The sequence below is a fragment of the Megalobrama amblycephala genome, linkage group LG3 (assembly GCF_018812025.1).
Source record: "Megalobrama amblycephala isolate DHTTF-2021 linkage group LG3, ASM1881202v1, whole genome shotgun sequence".
Lineage (NCBI taxonomy): Eukaryota > Metazoa > Chordata > Actinopteri > Cypriniformes > Xenocyprididae > Megalobrama > Megalobrama amblycephala.
In genome coordinates this window covers 21,611,124-21,630,833 of record NC_063046.1, presented here as the reverse complement: position 1 = coordinate 21,630,833, position 19,710 = coordinate 21,611,124, and the positions used below count along the sequence as shown (strand labels likewise).

The 19,710-nt window shown below is 39.0% G+C and overlaps 1 protein-coding gene across 7 annotated transcripts in view; it reads left to right on the top strand.

Moving 5' to 3' along the window:
• Positions 1-19,710, top strand: part of fto (FTO alpha-ketoglutarate dependent dioxygenase) — a 160,106-nt gene that overhangs the window by 26,866 nt on the left and 113,530 nt on the right. For all 7 annotated transcript variants that reach the window (XR_007184138.1, XR_007184137.1, XM_048184626.1 and 4 more), the window contains exons 2-6: positions 1,721-1,798; positions 2,908-3,682; positions 8,614-8,838; positions 14,470-14,549; positions 14,678-14,821. Coding sequence is in view for 5 of the 7 variants with exons in the window: in XM_048184626.1 (XP_048040583.1) it covers positions 1,721-1,798; positions 2,908-3,682; positions 8,614-8,838; positions 14,470-14,549; positions 14,678-14,821 (1,302 nt within the window). In the remaining 2 variants the exon portion in view is untranslated. The remainder of the gene's footprint in view (positions 1-1,720; positions 1,799-2,907; positions 3,683-8,613; positions 8,839-14,469; positions 14,550-14,677; positions 14,822-19,710) is intronic.

Sequence of the window (19,710 nt, the reverse complement as noted above, 5' to 3'; positions counted from 1 at the left end):
GTGCACTTTTTTTCCCCTTTATTTGTTTACATGTGTGTATGTTGTGTGTGTGAGAGAGAAAAGAGCACTCGCTTAGGCTCATCTGTGGAGTAGAATGGGTCTGTCTCTTTTTTTCTTTGGAATTTGTGAGCAGCTTGATGTATTTGACATCTGCGTGACAGGCCACTGCTCCTCGAGACTAGCCCAGAAACTGCGCTGTCCAGACCAGCTGTGTGTGTGTGTGTGTGTATGGCATTGTGTTTGCACATCAGAGCAGCCAAGCATTGCCACTGTTGGAAAAAATACACAAACACACACATCCATTGGCCCTTTTTTAATACCCATCGCTACTGTCATGAGATACATTTTGACACCGACAATGAGTGTGTGTCAAGTTGTCAGTTTATCTCTCTCTCTCTCTCTTCCTTTTATGCATCCACTTTGTCTCATTCTCACCCTTTTCCTCCGCCTCATTCTTCCCTTCTCTTCCCCTCTCTCAGGCCTTTAAGTCAAGACTGTCCATGAATAGTGCATGTTATTTTGTTTTGTAGATTTCTATTTGACAGTCTGTCTGTCCTTTTTCTTTTTATTGTTTTAGTTTAGCAGAAATAACTGGAAGAATCGGGTCCAGACTGGGCTGCACCAAACCCTCCAGAGCGCCTTTTTCTCAAGAGTCTCCTTGTGCCGTTATTGCAAAACCTTGCTGTAACTTTAACGATTATACAGGCCTATTTCCACTCACGAACACATCCGCAAACTCTTGCACGTGCACCCGTGTCCTTTCTCAAATCAGGACACAACCTTTTTAATGCTTTTACTTTAATGTTATTAACAGGACATTTTATTTTACTCTAAAAGTCAAGACCTATTTGGGTGAAGTCTAGCCGCTCGGCGCACTCACAAAAAAACGCTTCCCATGTGAAAACACTGCCATTATTAACATGGCTGAAATGTGAAACTCAGTCTCCGTAAATGTCAGGGAATATAGGGCATATATATATGGCCCTCTTTCTCCGTTAACATCTCAGCTGTGCGTCTACGTTCTTAAGGGAACAGCGCGACCATTCTGACGTTCTGCTTGACGGGGGTCTCGGGCATGGAGGCTGGAGTGGGGGTCACTGATGTAACACCCCCCACCATCCCACCTGAACTGGGTGAGAGAAAGCCGTCTCTCTTGCACCTGCAGTGAAGAAATGTAGGACGTGTGTATTTTGGAGAAGGACTGGAGTGGGTGCACTTGTGAAATTTATTTGGGTATCAGAGTTTTACACCGGTTGCTGTTGGATTTACAGGTTGGAATGGAATGTAGCCCAATGAAACGCTCTTTGATGGGCAGAGCAGGTTGAGTTTTAACAGACGAGCAATGCATAGAAGGACGTAGTTTATGTGGCTTTGAGAAGACCCTCTGCTGCCTGCTAGAGTCATAAAAGCCTGAGATACCCATGAACAGGAGCACTATGGGATGGCAGCAGAGGGTTCTGGGATATGTGCTCTGACTAGAAAGAGACACTTGTTAAAGTGTGTGAACTTTTCCACTTTTGGAGCTCTTTAATTTTGAGGTTGTGTGAATGTGTGACTTAATAAATGTTTTTACATCCAGTTTTGCATTAATTAGCTGGTAATCTATTGGTTAATAAAACCCACTATGGACTTGCCAATATGCTGCCTGATGAAAACATTAAAGAATGTGTGAATAAAAGTACATTTATGTCTGTTTGTGGTTTTTTTGTCATCTCTACAGAGGCGGAGGCTTCTGCAGGAACTGGGGGAGCAGAGGATTCCTTACCTTTCTCCTACAGACCCAGGATTTCAGGAACTGGTTAGAAATTCATGCAAATCTCCACAATACTTTATAATTTCAAATCTGCTATATATACTCTACCATTCAAAAGGTTGGGGTCAGTAAGATTATATTGATCATATTGTCCCAAACCTGTAAGACCTTCATTTATTTTTGGAACACAAATTAAGATATTTTTGATGAAATCCAAGAGTTTCTGAACTACACATAGGTAGCAATGTCATTTCACATTTTGAGGTCCAGAAAGGTATTAAAGACATGGTTAAAATAGTCAACGTGACTGCAGTGGTTCAACCTTAATGTTATGAAGCGACGAGAATACATTTTGTGCACAAAAACAAAACACAAATAACGACTTTATTTAGCAATTTGAACTGTTGTGATATGTAGTGAACGCAATGCAGGCTTCCGTGTTTACATCCGATAGCGGGCTCAGTATTGGCCAACCTGTACACTTGAGCCGCACGACGCATGCATGTGATGTTGATGCAGGAGCTGGCCAATAATGAGTCGGCATTCAGACGTAGAACACGGAAGCCTGTAAAAAGTGAACTAACCATTTAAAAGAAACTTTCTCGTCTTCTGTCCAAACATACCATGCCATCTTTAAAGGATTATAGACTTTTACATACACCAGGTGACCTGTAAATGTGAAGTTTTGCAAAATATTCCTTTTTCGAATTGGCTGAAAAACCATCTCATGCGAGCATAAAAACTATTTTTGCGATATATGGGAGTTTTTGCGAAATTTATGTGTTTCCATTGGCCGTATTTTCAATTTGCAATTTCAATTTGCACAATTTGTAGGGTAATGGAAACGCAGCTATTGTTTGGTTGACCCAATGTTATGTTAGTCTCTAAAATATTAAACAGTAAATTGTTTTTCAGTGAATTGGTTCACAAATCGGTCAAAATGATTAATTAGCAAATCAGTCTGGATTTTTAACAATTTAAAACAAAATCTTATCCAGTTGTCTCAAACAAATGGAAAGAAGTCATTAAAAAGTCTTGGTCAGAGTATGGAGACTCCCGTAAGTATCTTGACAGTGGCATCAGGACAGATTGCTCACATCCTTTTTTTGTTTTTAATAATTACATTATTTTTGCTTGTGTCTGTAATCTACCAGTGGGACTCCAGTTATGCAGGACTGGCTTTACGGCAGTCTGGTACCCTGCCAGATGGTCTCCATGAGAAGGTGCAGTCTGCTCTGATAACTCTACAGCGGCGTGGATGTCTCCTCCGAGATCTTGTCCGAGTCCGAGACCGGGATGTCTTCACGGCTGTTTTGCGTGCTCTCGTGGGTCAGCCGGGCTACACGTACCGTTATCTGGACACCCGTCTGTTCACCATCCCCTGGCACTGTGAGGGAGAAGAAGGTCAGAAAGATGAGAAAGAGAAACCGTGCTGTGACTCTGACCTGAGGGACGCTTGCAAAGCATTGTGGGAGCTCAATCAGTTCTTTTGCTCGGATGTAAAGCAGCAGACAAATGCGAGAGGCGTCAAGCGTTCACACAGTGACACCGAAAACAGCGAAGACACACCAGGGGAGGGGACGTGCGAAGAGAGTGTTAAGGACAGGTTACTTGAGAAGCAGGAGAAAGAGGAGAAGGAGAAGGAGAAGGAGAAGAAGGAGGAGGAGGAGGAGGAAGAAGACAGCGGTCAGGGCTGCTCTCATTCCTCACCTCCTTCATCCGCTCCGCCGCCTGCTCTGGCCGGCCTCGTTCAGTTTAATGTTACCCTCATCAATTACATGGACCCTACTGCCATGACCCAACTGAAGGAAGAGCCGTATTACGGCATGGGCAAGATGGCAGTCGGTTGGCATCACGATGAAAACCTGGTTCCTCTGTCACCAGTTGCTGTGTACAGCTATAGCTGCCCAGCTGAGCCAAAGAATGAAGGTGAGAGCTCAAAAGTCTTGGGTAAAGCATGTACAATAATATTGTAAATTAACATTCCAATAGGGACACTCTGAAACTTAGTGTTTAGGCAGTTAGGATTTTGAGTATTTTTTAAGCACTTTAAATTACCATTGTTTATAAAATGTGCTACATAAATAAACTTGCCTTGCCTTGTATCAGAGCCATGGCAACATATACAGTGGTGTGGTTCCCAACCTCTTTAACTTTTTTTTTTTTTAATTTAACATTTTAGTTAGGATTATGTTACTATAACTGCCCCCTGGAAGTTTGCAGAGGTCCCTGTCCTGAACCCGTGCTTTCTCAATAGTTTCATGTCCCTCTTCACTCTTTTGTTGTGAAACCTGGCAACCTTGGCGCTGTCGCTTTAATTCCAATATTATCAGGTGCACCACAGCAAAAATAGGACTCGGTTCAGAAACCGCTCCTGGAACGCACTGCCGGACTGCAAAAACTCTTACTAGTAACTGTAGTGACATTGACCAAAGTATTATCAAAGATGACGACGTCCATAAACTTAAAAGCTTCAAATTCTAAAATAAACTTGTGCTAGTCGGGCGCCTTTAGCCGTTGCACCCCCGTCTCAAGTCCTTTGCAGCATCTCGCGTATGACACGCATTTGAGTTGCGCATTAGACACTGCCGCTCCGGTGGAGAACAGTGACTGGATCTAAAACCTTCAGATGACACGCAGCTCATATATCCGTCACTGTAAGTTACCGAAAGCAAAACCACACACAAAATCCCTTAGCAGAGCGGCTCTCTGCACTGTATGACGTGACAGGGACATACAACTAGTTGTCCAGTGCGGTTCCGTTCACATCACGGGTTTTCCGAGAATGCGGTTGTGTGTACTGAAAATTTACGGTTGTGAGTTTGGTTATAGAATGCGGTTGTCACTTCCATAAATAACTGTACTGTGGTGATCGTAACCATATTAAAGGGATAGTTCACCCAAAAATGAAAATTTGATGTTTATCTGCTTACCCCCAGGGCATCCAAGATGTAGATGACTTTGTTTCTTCAGTAGAACACAAATGATGATTTTTAACTCCAACCGTTGCTGTCTGTCAGCCGTATAATGTGGGTCAATGGGAACTTCTTTTATAAGAGTAAATAAAACTTGCTTAGACAAATCCAAATTAAACCCTGCGGCTCGTGATGACACATTATCACATCACAGTATTTAGTGAGGTCTGATCACGCTCTGACAACGGCAGTGATGTCTTCGCGCTTATACTTCAATGGGTGCAAGACATCACTGCCATTGTCAGAGCGCAATCAGACCTCACTAAGCGAGTGCTGAACGCAGTTGGACATAGTGGTGTTTTAGAGGTAAAAAATGATATAAATACTGTTCGGTTTCTCACACAAACCGATCGTTTAGTGTCTTAGGACATCAATGTGTCGTCATGAGCCGCAGGGTTTAATTTGGATTTGTCTAAGCAAGTTTTATTTACTCTTAGAAAAGAAGTAAAAATGGAGTTAAAAATCATCATTTGTGTTCTACTGAAGGAACAAAGTCACCTACATCTTGGATGCCCTGGGGGTAAGCAGATAAACATTTTCATTTTTGGGTGAACTATCCCTTTAACGAGTCAAATTAGACTGACAACCAAATTCTGTTGCTGTGTGAACATGGCTTATGTGTGAACGAAACCGTATTAAGGACTCAAATACAGAACTGACAGTCTTATTCTGCTGCTATGTTAACATGGCCTATTGTCTTTAAAAAAATAAAATAAAAATGTCTGTTATTATTTACTCAACCTCATTTCGTTTACAAACCTGTATGACTTTCTTCTGTCAAACATAAAAAGAGTTGTTTTAAAGAACAGCTTTTGTCCAAAAAGTGAATGTCATTGGGGTCCAAAACAGCATTATTTTTTCAAAATATCTTAGGAATATCAATGTTCTGCAGAAGCAAGAAAAACTGCATTTTATTAAAACTGCATTTTAATAATTTTCATTTTTTTAATGGAGCTCTCTCTGTTAACATTCCTACCCCATTCAGTTTTCACTGAAGGAACAAAACAGTTCCTTATTTTTCTAGCTCACCCCTGCTGAGAACCTAAAACATTTATTTTGACACCAGCCAGTTCAAAACCATCCTTCACTTGATAGCTCAAATGTGCTCATGCAGTCATTGTATGAACATGCAAGGAGCCAGATCTTCCATATTTCACATGAATCTCACTGGAGAAGTTTTTCTGGACATCAGTCTCTCTTCACGTCAGCCTAACAGCTTAACATGCAGCTGTGTGCGTGTGTGTGTCAGTTCGACAGAACAGAGAGTGGTGTGCTAACCAGAACCACCTGCCTCACGAGCTCTGTTTCGCCAATCTCTTACTGACCGATTTGACCTTTGACCTCCCCAGGGCCCGCTTCAAACAGTGCATGAATGGTTTGTGTGTGTGTTTTTGTGTGTGAATGTGTCAGTTTGTGTGGAATTATTCCGCAGCTGTTCTTTTGGAGGTAAAATTGACCCCTAAGTTCCAGACTTCAGAGAAACTCCCCTGATGGAACGCTTTTGCAGCGCGTACGCACCCGTGCAGAGCATCGCACAAAATGTTGCCTTCACTTTAGAGAAATCGCTGTGAAATGCCGCAGACCAGCTGAAACGGATTCTTGCTCAGAGGAATTCCACTTTGTACATCATTTATTTGTTACTGTGTGTGTGTGTGTTGCATGAATGGGTTTTATTTTTTTATTGCCCCTTTGGATAACATCTGTGTGTTGTATAGATTTGTGTTTCACCTGAACACACTTTGAAGAGAATGCCTTACTGAAGCTTTTCATGATGCATGCATCTTTTAACACATCTGTGATGGGTTTATAGAGTATGTTGGCCGTACTGCAGGGGAGTCGCTCGGTGACAAATCTGTTCAGCTCTTCATCCAACGCTGACTAGATCCAGCTCATTTCCTTTTCTAACAGGCATCGGTTTATGCCACTGTGATTTTGAAGTGTTTTTGAAGGAATCTTTTCCGTCGCTGCTGTGTTGGCTGCAGATGGCCTTTGGAGAGCTGTGTCAGAAATCACAGGCTGAAATTAAGTTACTATTTATCCCTGCTGAGCGCAGAGAAAGCCTTGCTCAGGGCTCATGCTTCCAAGAGTGCTTTAGTATTGATTTTACTGATAGGTGTCAGCCTGCCCTCTTTATTTTTTTCTCTCTCATCAGTTACACTTTTATTCTTTATTTCTTTTTGGCTCTGTATTTATTTATTTATTTTTTTATTTTTTTGGTTAACAGATCTTTAGTGGAAGTTGAACAACATACACTACAGGCCAAACATTTGGAATAGGGATTTTTTTTTTTATTGTTGAAAGAAGTCTCCTGTGCACAACAAGGCTGCATTTATTTGATCAAAAACACAGTAAAAACAGTAATATTGTGAAATATTATTACAATGCTGTAAATTCTATTGCAGTACTGTTTTCTTTGATGAATAGAAAATTCAAAAGAAGAACATTAATTTGAAATAAAAATATTTTAGAACATTATAAATGTCTTTACTGTCACTTTTGATCAATTTAATGTGTCCTTGCTAAGGGAGTAAAAGTATATATATATATATATATATATATATTTTATTTTTTTTTTTTCGACAAACTTTGTGTATTACTATTTCCACAGATATATTAAGGAGCAAAAACTGTTTTCAACATTACTAAATACAAACTGTTTCTTGCACCAGATCAGCATATTAAAATGATTTCTGAAGGATCGTGTGACACTGAAGACTGTAGACTGTTGACAATTCAGCTTTGCGTTCACGGGAATAAATTGGCCTACATTTTAAAACATATTACAATAGAAATTATTTTAAATAGTAATCATTTTTCATTGTATATTTCATTGTTATGCATTTTAAGCAAATAAATGCTGCCTTGGTCAGGATAAGACTTTTTAAAAAAAAAAAAAAAAAAAAAAAAAACTTAAAAGTTTAAAAAACTTTTTTTAAACTTAAACTGAACATCTAGTTGTTAATACAGTGGTCACAAATTAAAATTAAATAAAATATAATTTTAAAGGGTTAGTTGACCCAAAAATGAAAATTTTGTCGTTAATTACTCACCCTCATGTCGTTCCACACCTGTAAGGCCTTCGTTCATCTTCAGAACACAAATTAAGATATTTTTGATGAAATCCGAGGGTATCTGATCCACACATAGGCAGCAATTTAACCACCACTTTCAAGGTTCAGAAAGGTATTAAAGACATTGTTAAAATAGTCGACGTGACTGCAGTGGTTCAACCTTCATTTTATGAAACGACGAGAATACTTTTTGTGAGCAAAACAAAACAAAAATATTCTCATGCGCATGCGTTCAGCGCTTCCAGGTTCTACGTCAGAATGCCGACTCATTATTGGCTGGCTCCTGCATCAGCATCACATGCCTGTGTCGTGCTGTTCACGTGGCGTGCTGCTCATGTGACCAATTCTGAGCCGGCATTCGGATGTAGAACCTGGAAGCTCTGAACTTAAACAGTGTATGAGAATGAACATAAGAGAAGATTTTGTGGAAAAAAAGTCATTATTTTTGTTTTGATTTTGCGGACAAAAAGTATTTTTGTCGCTTCATAATTTTAATGTTGAACCACTGTAGTCACATCGACTGTTTTAACAATGTCTTCAGTACCTTTCTGGACCTTGAAAGTGGTGGTTAAATTGCTGTCTATGGACGAGTCATAAACCTCTCGGATTTCATCAAAAATATCTTAATTTGTGTTCTTAAGAAGATCTTACGGGTGTGGAAGTGCATGTGGGTGAGTAATTAATGACATAATTTTCATTTTTTTTGGGTGAACTAACCTTTTAATATTGTCAATTTAATGGTCATTGGCTATAAAAAAATAAATAATATAGTTACATATCTGTTATAAGTGTCAAACTACATCTGTGTTTACAGGGGTGACTGAGAAAGAAAGTGAGGAAAAGAGTAAAGAAAAAGAACCGGAGACAGAGGGTGAAGGAACAAGTAAAGAAGAACTGAAGGAAGAAGGAGAAGGTTCGGTGAAGGAGGAAGCGGAGAAAGAGAAGGTGTGTTGGCGTGTTGGCCTGAAGGTGGCCTGGGACATTCACACACCAGGTCTCGCTTTGCCTCTCCAGTCTGGAGACTGCTACTATATGACAGGTACACAATCACATTCATCTGTGTCCAGAAACAGTAGACTCAAGTACACGTGTAAAGAGGATTGTACCGTCTCGGTCATGTTGAAATGCATTAGACCAGGAATTATATTTCCCAGAGGATGTGCACATCAACATCCCTTTATATACATGTGTGTGTCTGTTTCTCTAGGATTTTGCTTCCACATGTTTCTTTTATCAAGTGTATCAGAGAGTTTAAGAAAACCAAATGCTATGTTATGAATCTCTGTGACCCCTGTCTGAGAGCAGGACTTTGACAGAGATAGAATCAGTAAATCAAAACTTATATTACTGATGGCTACAACAGATGCCCCCTGTCTACGACCCCACATTTGCACAAACCGTCTCTAAATATCCCATAAAGTGTGTCTGATGACCTTGATTAGGACACTATTTCCCGATTTCTGTGTACAAGCATGACTAATGCTTCCTCTCCATTTTACACATTTATCATTCCTGTTTGGACATTTTCATCTATTTGGAAGGGCTTTCCAGTGGTCATGCCTCTTTGTTGCTGGCTTCTCTAAGCTTAGAGTTATTTATACCTACCTAATGGGGCTCTCGGTCCTGTGAAGTGACTTTAAGTGTAAAGCTAAAGCAATATAAACATAATGGGTCATAATGGGTTTTCTGGGCACAGGACAAGGGTGAAAGTGTGACTGGGAAACTGCCTTATGAACTGTTAATGATACTATGTCTTCTGGCTGAATTAGATTTTTTTTTTTTACTGTTGAATTTGTAGGAAGCTACTTTTAAAGTCATATGAAGTCTAGATGGCAGTGCTGGATTTTTTTTTAATGTGTTCGGATTTTCAGCAAGCATCTATTCTCTGAGATGTGAAGAAAAGCACTTTAATAAGATTAAGCCTATTTGGGTACTGTAGTGTCGCAACCTACAGTGGGTACGGAAAGTATTCAGACCCCCTTACATTTTTCACTCTTTGTTATATTGCAGCCATTTGCTAAAATCATTTAAGTTATTTTTTTTTCCTCATTAATGTACACACAGCACCCTGTATTGACAGAAAAACACAGAATTGTTGACATTTTTGCAGATTTATTAAAAAAGAAAAACTGAAATATCACATGGTCCTAAGTATTCAGACCCTTTGCTCAGTATTTAGTAGAAGCACCCTTTTGATCTAATACAGCCATGAGTCTTTTTGGGAAAGACGCAACAAGTTTTTCACACCTGGATTTGGGGATCCTTTGCCATTCCTCCTTGCAGATCCTCTCCAGTTCTGTCAGGTTGGATGGTAAACGTTGGTGGACAGCCATTTTTAGGTCTCTCCAGAGATGCTCAATTGGGTTTAAGTCAGGGCCATGATATCCCTGTACTTGGCCACATTCATCTTTCCCTCGATTGCAACCAGTCGTCCTGTCCCTGCAGCTGAAAAACACCCCCACAGCATGATGCTGCCACCACCATGCTTCACTGTTGGGACTGTATTGGACAGGTGATGAGCAGTGCCTGGTTTTCTCCACACACTGCTTAGAATTAAGGCCAAAAAATTCTATCTTGGTCTCATCAGACCAGAGAATCTTATTTCTCACCATCTTGGCAAACTCCATGCGGGCTTTCATGTGTCTTGCACTGAGGAGAGGCTTCCGTCGGGCCACTCTGCCATAAAGCCCCGACTGGTGGAGGGCTGCAGTGATGGTTGACTTTCTACAACTTTCTTCCCTCTCCCGACTGCATCTCTGGAGCTCAGCCACAATGATCTTTGGGTTCTTCTTTACCTCTCTCACCAAGGCTCTTCTGCCCCGATAGCTCTAGGAAGGGTTCTGGTCGTCCCAAACATCTTCCATTTAAGGATTATGGAGGCCACTGTGCTCTTAGGAACCTTAAGTGCAGCAGATTTTTTTTTTTTATAACCTTGGCCAGATCTGTGCCTTGCCACAATTCTGTCTCTGAGCTCTTCAGGCAGTTCCTTTGACCTCATGATTCTCATTTGCTCTGACATGCACTGTGAGCTGTAAGGTCTTATATAGACAGGTGTGTGGCCTTCCTGATCAAGTCCAATCAGTATAAACAAACACAGCTGGACTCAAATGAAGGTGTAGAACCATCTCAATGATGATCAGAAGAAATGGACAGCACCTGAGTTAAATATATGAGTGTCACAGCAAAGGGTCTGAATACTTAAGACCATGTGATATTTCAGTTTTTCTTTTTTAATAAATCTGCAAAAATGTCAACAATTCTGTGTTTTTCTGTCAATATGAGGTGCTGTGTGTACATTAATGAGGAAAAAAAAAATAACTTAAAAGATTTTAGCAAATGACTGCAATATAACAAAGAGTGAAAAATTTAAGAGGGTCTGAATACTTTCCGTACCCACTGTATATCTCACAGAAAAATGAGTCAAATGGAAAAGGAAGGGAAGGGAAGGAAGGTCCACAAGTTCACAACAGGTGTTTTTTCAAAGGAAAATTAAAGAAAGGAGGAAAGGAAGTAATAGAAGTAAACATAGGAAAGGCAAGAATGAAGAAAAAGAAGGTGAAAAAAGGTGAATGAAGAGAAAAGAAGAATGGAAGAAGCTGTAGTGTAGCAACCCACTTCTAATGTCAGGTGATTTTTCAAAAAAAAAAAATTAAAATAGGAAGTAAGTAAAATAGCAAGGATAGAAGGCAAAAGAAGAAAGAAGAAAGGAAATAAAAGAAAAAGGAAGGTTTTAGAAAGTACAAAAAAAGTTAAATGAGTTAAAGGGAAGAAAGGAAGGAAGGTAAAGGAATTATTAGGAAAGTAAAAAGGAAGGAAAAGGAATTGAAGGGATGGAAGAAAGGTAAAAAAAGTAAAAAAACAAACAAACAAAAAAAGGCTAAGGAAAGGAAAAGGGAAAAAAAGGAAGAAGGAAGGAAGGAAATAGAAAAGAAGGAAAGTAGAGACGAAAGATGACATACAGTAAATAACTTGCAGATATTCAACTCCACATTCCCATCAGTCTCTAACACTGTCACAGCTCTTCCCCTCCACCCGCTGATGCCTGAGACTTCTGTGTGCAAATCTAATCAGTGGATTCTCAAAAATGGAATTTGGGGATGGTAGTAGGAGCTATTTGTTGGACCGACACCGGGCCCAGCTGCTAATAAGATTTCTTGCGCTCAATGCTCCAGGGACAGGACAGACCTAGGGAGAGGTTTTGACCCAATAGATTTAAAAGCCCACTTTCAACCCGAGTGCAGCAGCCACCTGACGACGAGAGAATAATGATAAATATTTATTAGAGCAATTTGGTACGGCCCGTGATTCACATTGAGGATGTGACAGAGACCAGGTTGAGAGATGCCGAGTGTTATTAGATAGCAAGTGTTTTAAAGACAATGTAATGTGACAGGAAAGAATAATAGCGTACAGAGGAAATGAAACAGACGTTACTGTTGTGCTCACTCTAGTTTATGCTGCTGTACGTTTGGAGAATGTGGTGAATCCATTGATTTCAGTAGGGCATATCGGAGTCCCTTTCAAGGAAAGTCGCTTGTCTGACATATTTGCAATGCCTCCTCAGCTAATTTGGGCATGCAAGACCAACTCTTATCTATTTAAATAGGGAAATAATGATTTCTCAAAAACTGTTTTATAAATGTTGTTTCTTATGCTCAAATAGTGTTAAAAAACAACAACATATATTTAGGTTGGTAGTGTGCAGCCCTAAGTGCGTGTCTCTAAAGGCAGTTTCATTGAATTTTATTTATTTATTTGCCATATGGCTCTTTTTTTGGAAGGCGGGACTTGTATTACTAAAGCCACCCTGTAGGCATCAATCTTGGTATATTTACATTCTTTGGATATGTATAAACTCTGAATAAAGGCCTCTATATACTCACAGCGAAGTTCTTGTTTGTTCTTTGCAGTGGTGAGAAAACAGAAGTTTTAAACAGTATTAAACATGGAAAAAACATTTTACTATAACCAGTTTCTACTATAAAGCAGCTAGGGATGCTCCAATTTTTTGCAGGTGATATTGATTACCTATTTTTTGTCATCATGATTGGCTGATACCGCTCCCAATCATTCTAGCTTTATTTAAAGGTGCTAAAGAGGATGTTTTGTTTTATAAATTTTTGCAATATTACTTGAAACTGTCTTTACTAACTGATAAAAGACTATTTATTAGGTGCACTGAATGGAATAATATTAATATATATCATCTGTGCACGAGGTAGGGCCTTAAAAACATCAGCCAATCGTTTACGCGATCATCGCGTAAACGATTGGCCCTCTGGCTTGTCAATCACTGCCATGACGTTCCTTGTGAGAGACGTGCGTGGCTGCGTGCTCCAGTAACTTGCCACACTCCACAGGCACCGCATGCAATGTTTTTGTCAGGAGACAGGAGTAACAACTGCAGATTATGAGTTACCTGGGGTGAGTCCGACATAATGAATCCACAAACATGACACAGCGAATGCCGGTGGTAAACACTCGTGTTCCAATACTCGTGCACGAGTTTTGGGAGGCGTTCCTTTAAAATGAGCTGTGAAGGAGCACAAACATTATTATTTATAGTAATGATATAGATTGTTTTAATTGAGAATCAAATAAATTATCACAACATAAATTAATTTTACAATCGATATTTTAATAGCCAGGGCTTATACAAAACACTATCTATATTAAGATACTCTGGCATATTAAAAAGCCTACACGACTTAATGTCAAACTGAACATAATTACAACCCATAAGGTGTAATTAAACATTGTCCAATATGTGACTGAGGACAAAAACAAACAGAAACACTGCATCTTCTAATTGAACAAAATGAGTAGTCTGATTAAAAAATTATCAGGATTATTCAGCAAGTGTCCTTCCTTCCTACATCCTTCTTAATAGGCAAGGCAGGATTTTCTTTATAAATTCGAGCATTTTGGGATGATTCCTCTATTACTCTTTTCATACAAAACATATGCGGCTGTACTGAATAGTTGCTCACCTTCAAAACTCAAGCGCTAAACTTCAAGCACTAGCAATAGAAATACAACATAAATTGTATAAAGTAATAAAATGTACAAAATCAGTGCATAATCTTCACAAAAGTGAGTTAGTTAAGAGCAAGTTTGATTAACATGAATGGCAAGGACAGCAACAGCAGCTTTATTAGCTTTTATTATGTTCACTTAAGACATAAATGACTGTGTTTATGAAGATAAGGCAAGGCAATTTTATTTGTTTAGCACAATTCATACACAATGGTAATTCAAAGTGCTTTACATAAAGAAGAGTCAAATACATAATGATAAAAATGGAATGCATAAGAAATAGAAATAACAGTGAAAACAGAGAATTTCGCTATCTGGATGGAAGAGCTAGGAAGTATCAGGGAGTTTTTTGTTGTCCGTCAGAGTGGATCTAAATGGATCTTCCTCACACGTCAGGACTGCTGTCTAGCTCTGCCTGTTAAGATAATTGGAAATAGATGGGCATTTTGACATATAAGTGTGACGTACTTTGTTTTGTCCTAATTTTGTTCAAATGATCAATTTCGCTTGAAGTATTTCGGGAGTTTGATCGGCCAAGACAAATGCTCCCTCCCACAGTTTATGATAATGTTGTATGTTTCTCCTCATTGTTGTCTGTGTGTGTGTGGCTGTTGGCATGTGGTTATATGTATAGATGATCTGAATCGGACACATCAGCACTGTGTACTGGCTGGTGACACTGCTAGATTCAGCTCCACTCACAGAGTCGTACAGGTGAGCGTCATCTCTCGAGTTGTCCTGATCGCACATGTAGCATCATCAACTTTAATGTCCTCAACCAATATCAGCCAATTTCTGCCTTGAATGTAAATACCACACTATTATCTATCGTGTTCCTTCAGTGTTGTACAGGTACGCTGGACTACATACAGAAACGGTGCTCAGAGGCATTAGAGAATTTACACACCGACCCCGAGAAGAACACCAAGAGTCTGAGTTCCCTCCTCCCTTCCACCCTCCAGTGCATTGAGGACATTCACAACGAGGTGTGTATGTGAATGTTTTTTAAGCATTGTAAAATGTGTACTCGTAACACCAAATCCCAAATGTGTGTCTCAGGCTATAACAGATGAGGTTGCTCTGAGGTTTTTTAAAGGTTATACTTGGTATTAATTTTTCAAAGCCCTAACAATAGCTCTTTCAGAGGGCCTAACCATCAGTGCGGCCTTGTTTAGGTCTCTATTGAACCCCAACTCACCTGGATTATTGCTCAGCACCATAAAAAAAAAAAAAAAAAAAAAAAAAAATATATATATATATATATATATATGAACTTTTCATATATATATATATATATATATATATATATATATATATATATATATATATATATATATATATATATATACACACCCCTGCCCGGGGGCGGCAGCCTCCCTGGAGGTTACCGACCTCAACACTCTGACCTGATTGAGGCTATTTTGTTGAAACTGCCCATGAGGGCCTGTGTGTGTTCTTAAATGATGTATTGTATTATTTATTATTGATATGTGTATTTATCCCAGCACACTGTTCTAGCAGAGCTCAGTGTCTAGCTCTTGTTTAGTGTGGTGGACTGCATGGAGATTGCAGTAAGCAGCCAGAGAACACAATCAGAGATATATTTAAAAATATCCTTGCTCCAGGCTTTAGAATGGTTGTGAATGGGGGACCACATTTTGTAGCCAAAAAAAAATAAATTGCATCCATCCATAATAAAAGTAATCCATAAAGGCCTTCTGAAGCAAAGCATTGGGTTTTTATAAGAAAAACATCCATATTTAAAATTTTAACTATAATAACTAGTTTCAGGCAGACCCCCGCATGCATTGATTTACGGCGGAAGAGTATCCTTTGACTCTACGCACGACGTAATGATGAACACAGAAGCACAGAGGAGAGAGAAAAACAAAACACCGGTCACGAATTAGAAGTCTAAAACGATACTTTTTAAAGAGAAATGTCGGAGGATTTTGATATAAGAGAAGAGGAACTTGAGTTTGTTGACCAGCCCTATTTGTTTGAACCTCAAGAGGCATCTAAGCTTGCGCTACTCCTATATCCTGCGTCATAAATCACTTCAGGGATTACTCATTTCGCACAAGTCGACTTGTGCAGTATGCGTACGGTCGTACAACTGAAGCTAGTTATTTGAGTTTATAAAGTTTTAAATATGGATATTTGAAGGTTGAAGGTCAAAATTACAGTTTCAGTGCAGCTTCAAGGGCTTTAAACGATACCAGATGAGGAATAAGGGTCTTATCTAGCGAATCGATCGGTCATTTTCGAAAAAAATACAACCGTTTATGCTTTATAAACAGAATATCGCATTGAACGTACTTTCCGCTTCCGCATTCTTCATAACGCTAACACTGAATGTCCTACGCCTTCCCTATATAAGTTACGGAAAAAAACGAAACTGGCGCCGCGTTCTTTCCGTAAATAGAATAGGGAAGGCGTAGAACATTCAGCGTAAGCGTTATGAAGAATGCGGAAGCGGAAAGTACGCTCAAGGCGATATTTTGTTTATAAAGCATAAACGGTTGTATTTTTTTCGAAAATGACACTTATTACTCATCTGCTATCGTTTAAAGCCCTTGAAGCTGCACTGAAACTGTAATTTTGACCTTCAATCTGTTGGTAGCCATTGAAATCCACTGTAAGGAGAATAATCCTGGAATGTTTTCCTCAAAAACCTTCATTTCTTTTCGACTGACGAAAGAAAGACATGAACATCTTGGATGACATGGGGGTGAGAAAATTTATCAGGAAAAGTGTATTTAAAAGTGGACTAATCCTTTAACTCCCTGGAGCCTTATAGATTACTTTTATTATGGATGGATGCATTTTTTTTTTTACTACAAAATGTGGTCCCCCCCTTAACAACCATTATAAAGCTTGGAGGAGCAAGGATATTTTTTTAAATATCTCTAAATATCTCTGATTGTGTTCGTCTGAAAGAAGATAGTCGTATACACCCAGGATGGCTTGAGGGTGAGTAAATCATGGGATAATTTTCATTTTTGGGTGAATTATCCCTTTAAGGAGAGTTTTTGTTTTTTTGCTGGAGAGGTTGATGGGATCCTTTCCTCACACTCCCATTGTTTTGGGCCTGCAGAGTCTTCTGAAAAGGTGTTGAGCTTGCATTTTGGTGGAATTAAAGGGCTATTTCACATAACAGTTTCATCATTTACTCAACCTCATGTGATTCTAAACACGCATGACATTTCTTATGTGAAACACAAGGAAATGTCGAAATTACTTTTTTTCTATACAATTAAAGTGTATAGATGATTCAAATGGACACAAGAAAACACACTCATGTAGGGCTTTCACAAAATCAGATTTTCACTACATGATTATGGACAAAATAATTCACTGTAACAACATTATCCTGATATCTGTAGAAATTGTGAAAAAAGAAAAAATGCTATTAGTCAAATTCATCATCATTGTTTATTTTGGGTTGATTGTTTAGGTTGGGTATAGAAGCCTATAAAAAGAACTTAATGTACTTTTGATCAACACTACCAAAAAAAAAGAAAAAATTAAAACAAAAAGCTTTTTTTTTTGTCTTCTCCGACGACATGATTTTATGCGACAGTAGTAGCTTCACTCTGCGTCGTCATTTTCTTTTTCTAAAGCCATATGGTGATAGCTTTTTATGAGGAACAGACAGAAATTTAAGTTGTTATTCACTGAAAATCTATCCACCATTGCTCTCAAGTTTTACATCAGTAATCAGATTTCCATGAATGTATTTTTATCAACCGATCAGAATGTACCAGTTTTGTATAAGTACTAGAAATGTTACATGTAATAGTTGGGTTTCTAAACACCAAGATGCAATTAAAATCGCAAAAATACTATGCATAAACTACAACATATTTATTAAAAAAAAATCCTAGATATGCATCAATAAACCTTTGCTTCAAGAAGTTATGTGACTGAATGCTTTAGTTATGTGTTCTTATGTTTTGCATCCCTACAGTTCTCATTGTCTGAGCTGATGTATATGCACGTATATGACTCTTCATTTGTATGACCAGGTGTGCATATGTGGGTTTACAGAGCAAACAGCACAGACTGGCCTCTATTGATCGAGTCACAACAGTTCTGGACTCTCAGGTGCCCTGGTAAAATTGATTGGTGGTCCTAACAGTGAGCCGTGTAAGAGACATGTCTAGAAACCTTTAACCCATTTGATATTTAAGATGCCGCATTGCTATATCTGCAGGTCACCGTGACGAGCACCTGACCAGTACCGTAACTAACATATAGTTACCACCATGTTCAGCTGGATATATAGAAAGACAGACTCTCCACCTGTCACTGAAAGCCTTTTTGTTTCTGTCTGTTTCCTCTCTCTCTCTTTCTCCCCTCCAGCATATGCAGGTGGCATTTAGTCTCAGTACCTCACAGCAGCAGACAGCTTGGCTCTAAATGCCAGTCGCATAGTTTCCAGCTCTGTGCCTGTTGCAGGCCTGCTCTGCGTGAAACTGGCCTCCATGTTGGCTCAAAGCTCTCGGCGCTGTGGGCTTTCAACACAGAAGGACAGACAGACAATCAGCGTGGGGGGGGGGAACGACAGACACAAAAGCGGCTGCTAGCATTTGTAGCCTCCGGCGACCGTTGAGAGGCTGTCAGCGGTCGGTTTTGGTCTGAAGCAATTGTAGGTTTGAACCAACACAAAGTGTAGCATTTCTTTGAAGGTGGCCATATGTGAAAGTGAACCCTGGATGTCTGATCTCAGTCCAACTAAAGATGAACCTGTTCAAGCCAGTTTGAATGAATTTGAAAGACTGATTGCCAGCACAGGTATTTATGAAGAAGAATAAGAGAGTCAGCTGTGCAGTTTTATAGTCCGTCAGATAAATGACCTGGTCACACCATTTTTTTTTTTTTTTTGGTACAACAAGATTTAAAAATACATGCAAATACTACAATGCTATTAATACTAAACATAATACTCAGAACTAAAAAGAAGCTAAACAGTGAGGATTTTTTACTTATATTTACTTTATATCCCTTGCCTCACCATGAAAGAATGTCTGAAATCTATTTTTATTTTTGCAAATATATTTTCATATTTACTAGACATATTTATATTTTCCATTATACGTTACAATGAAATGTTTACATTTTCTTCCTTTTTTCTTTTTTCAGCTATAATGTAAAAAAGGAAACTAGCTATTTCTATATTATATATATATATATATATATATATATATATATATATATATATATATATTACACATTTTTGAAAGAAATTGATACTTTTATTCAGCAAGAATGCATTAAATTGACCAAATGTTGCTCCAGATCAAACCAGGCAACTTTAAATTCAGTGCAGAGACATAGCGGAGGTTCTGGTTGCTGTTCTGGTGTTGTGTTGTCGGTGTAACTCTTAGCTAAGGCGCAGAGGGTGTCTGTTGTTTGGAGAATGAATTTTGGAGCAGTGCTTTGTTCATAGCTTGTGGGAGGGCAAATGTGAGGTGCTTACATTTACATGTGGGGCAGACACAGATACACACGTGCACGTGGCTACATTAAGCATCATTAGGAGGGTTAACTCATCACTTCAAAAGAGTCAAAGATGGGGAGATTCCCAGAGGAGAAAGGCTGAGAGCCTGTGGTGGATTCTGTTGCTCCCTGTAGAGAGAGAAAGTGAGAGATTGATGGGATGAAGAATGAAAGCAATGAAGTAAAGTACGGAAAGAAAGAAAGAGAAGTGTGTGTAGGTGCAGTGTTTTTTGCGTGTGTGATAAATCTTTACGTCTCTCCTGGGTGTAACGTAGCAGCAGACATAAACAAAGGAAACGAAACAACAAACGGGAAAACAGGAAATGCAGATGTCATCACCCTCCTTCCTATTGTGATGACACAGTTATGATCA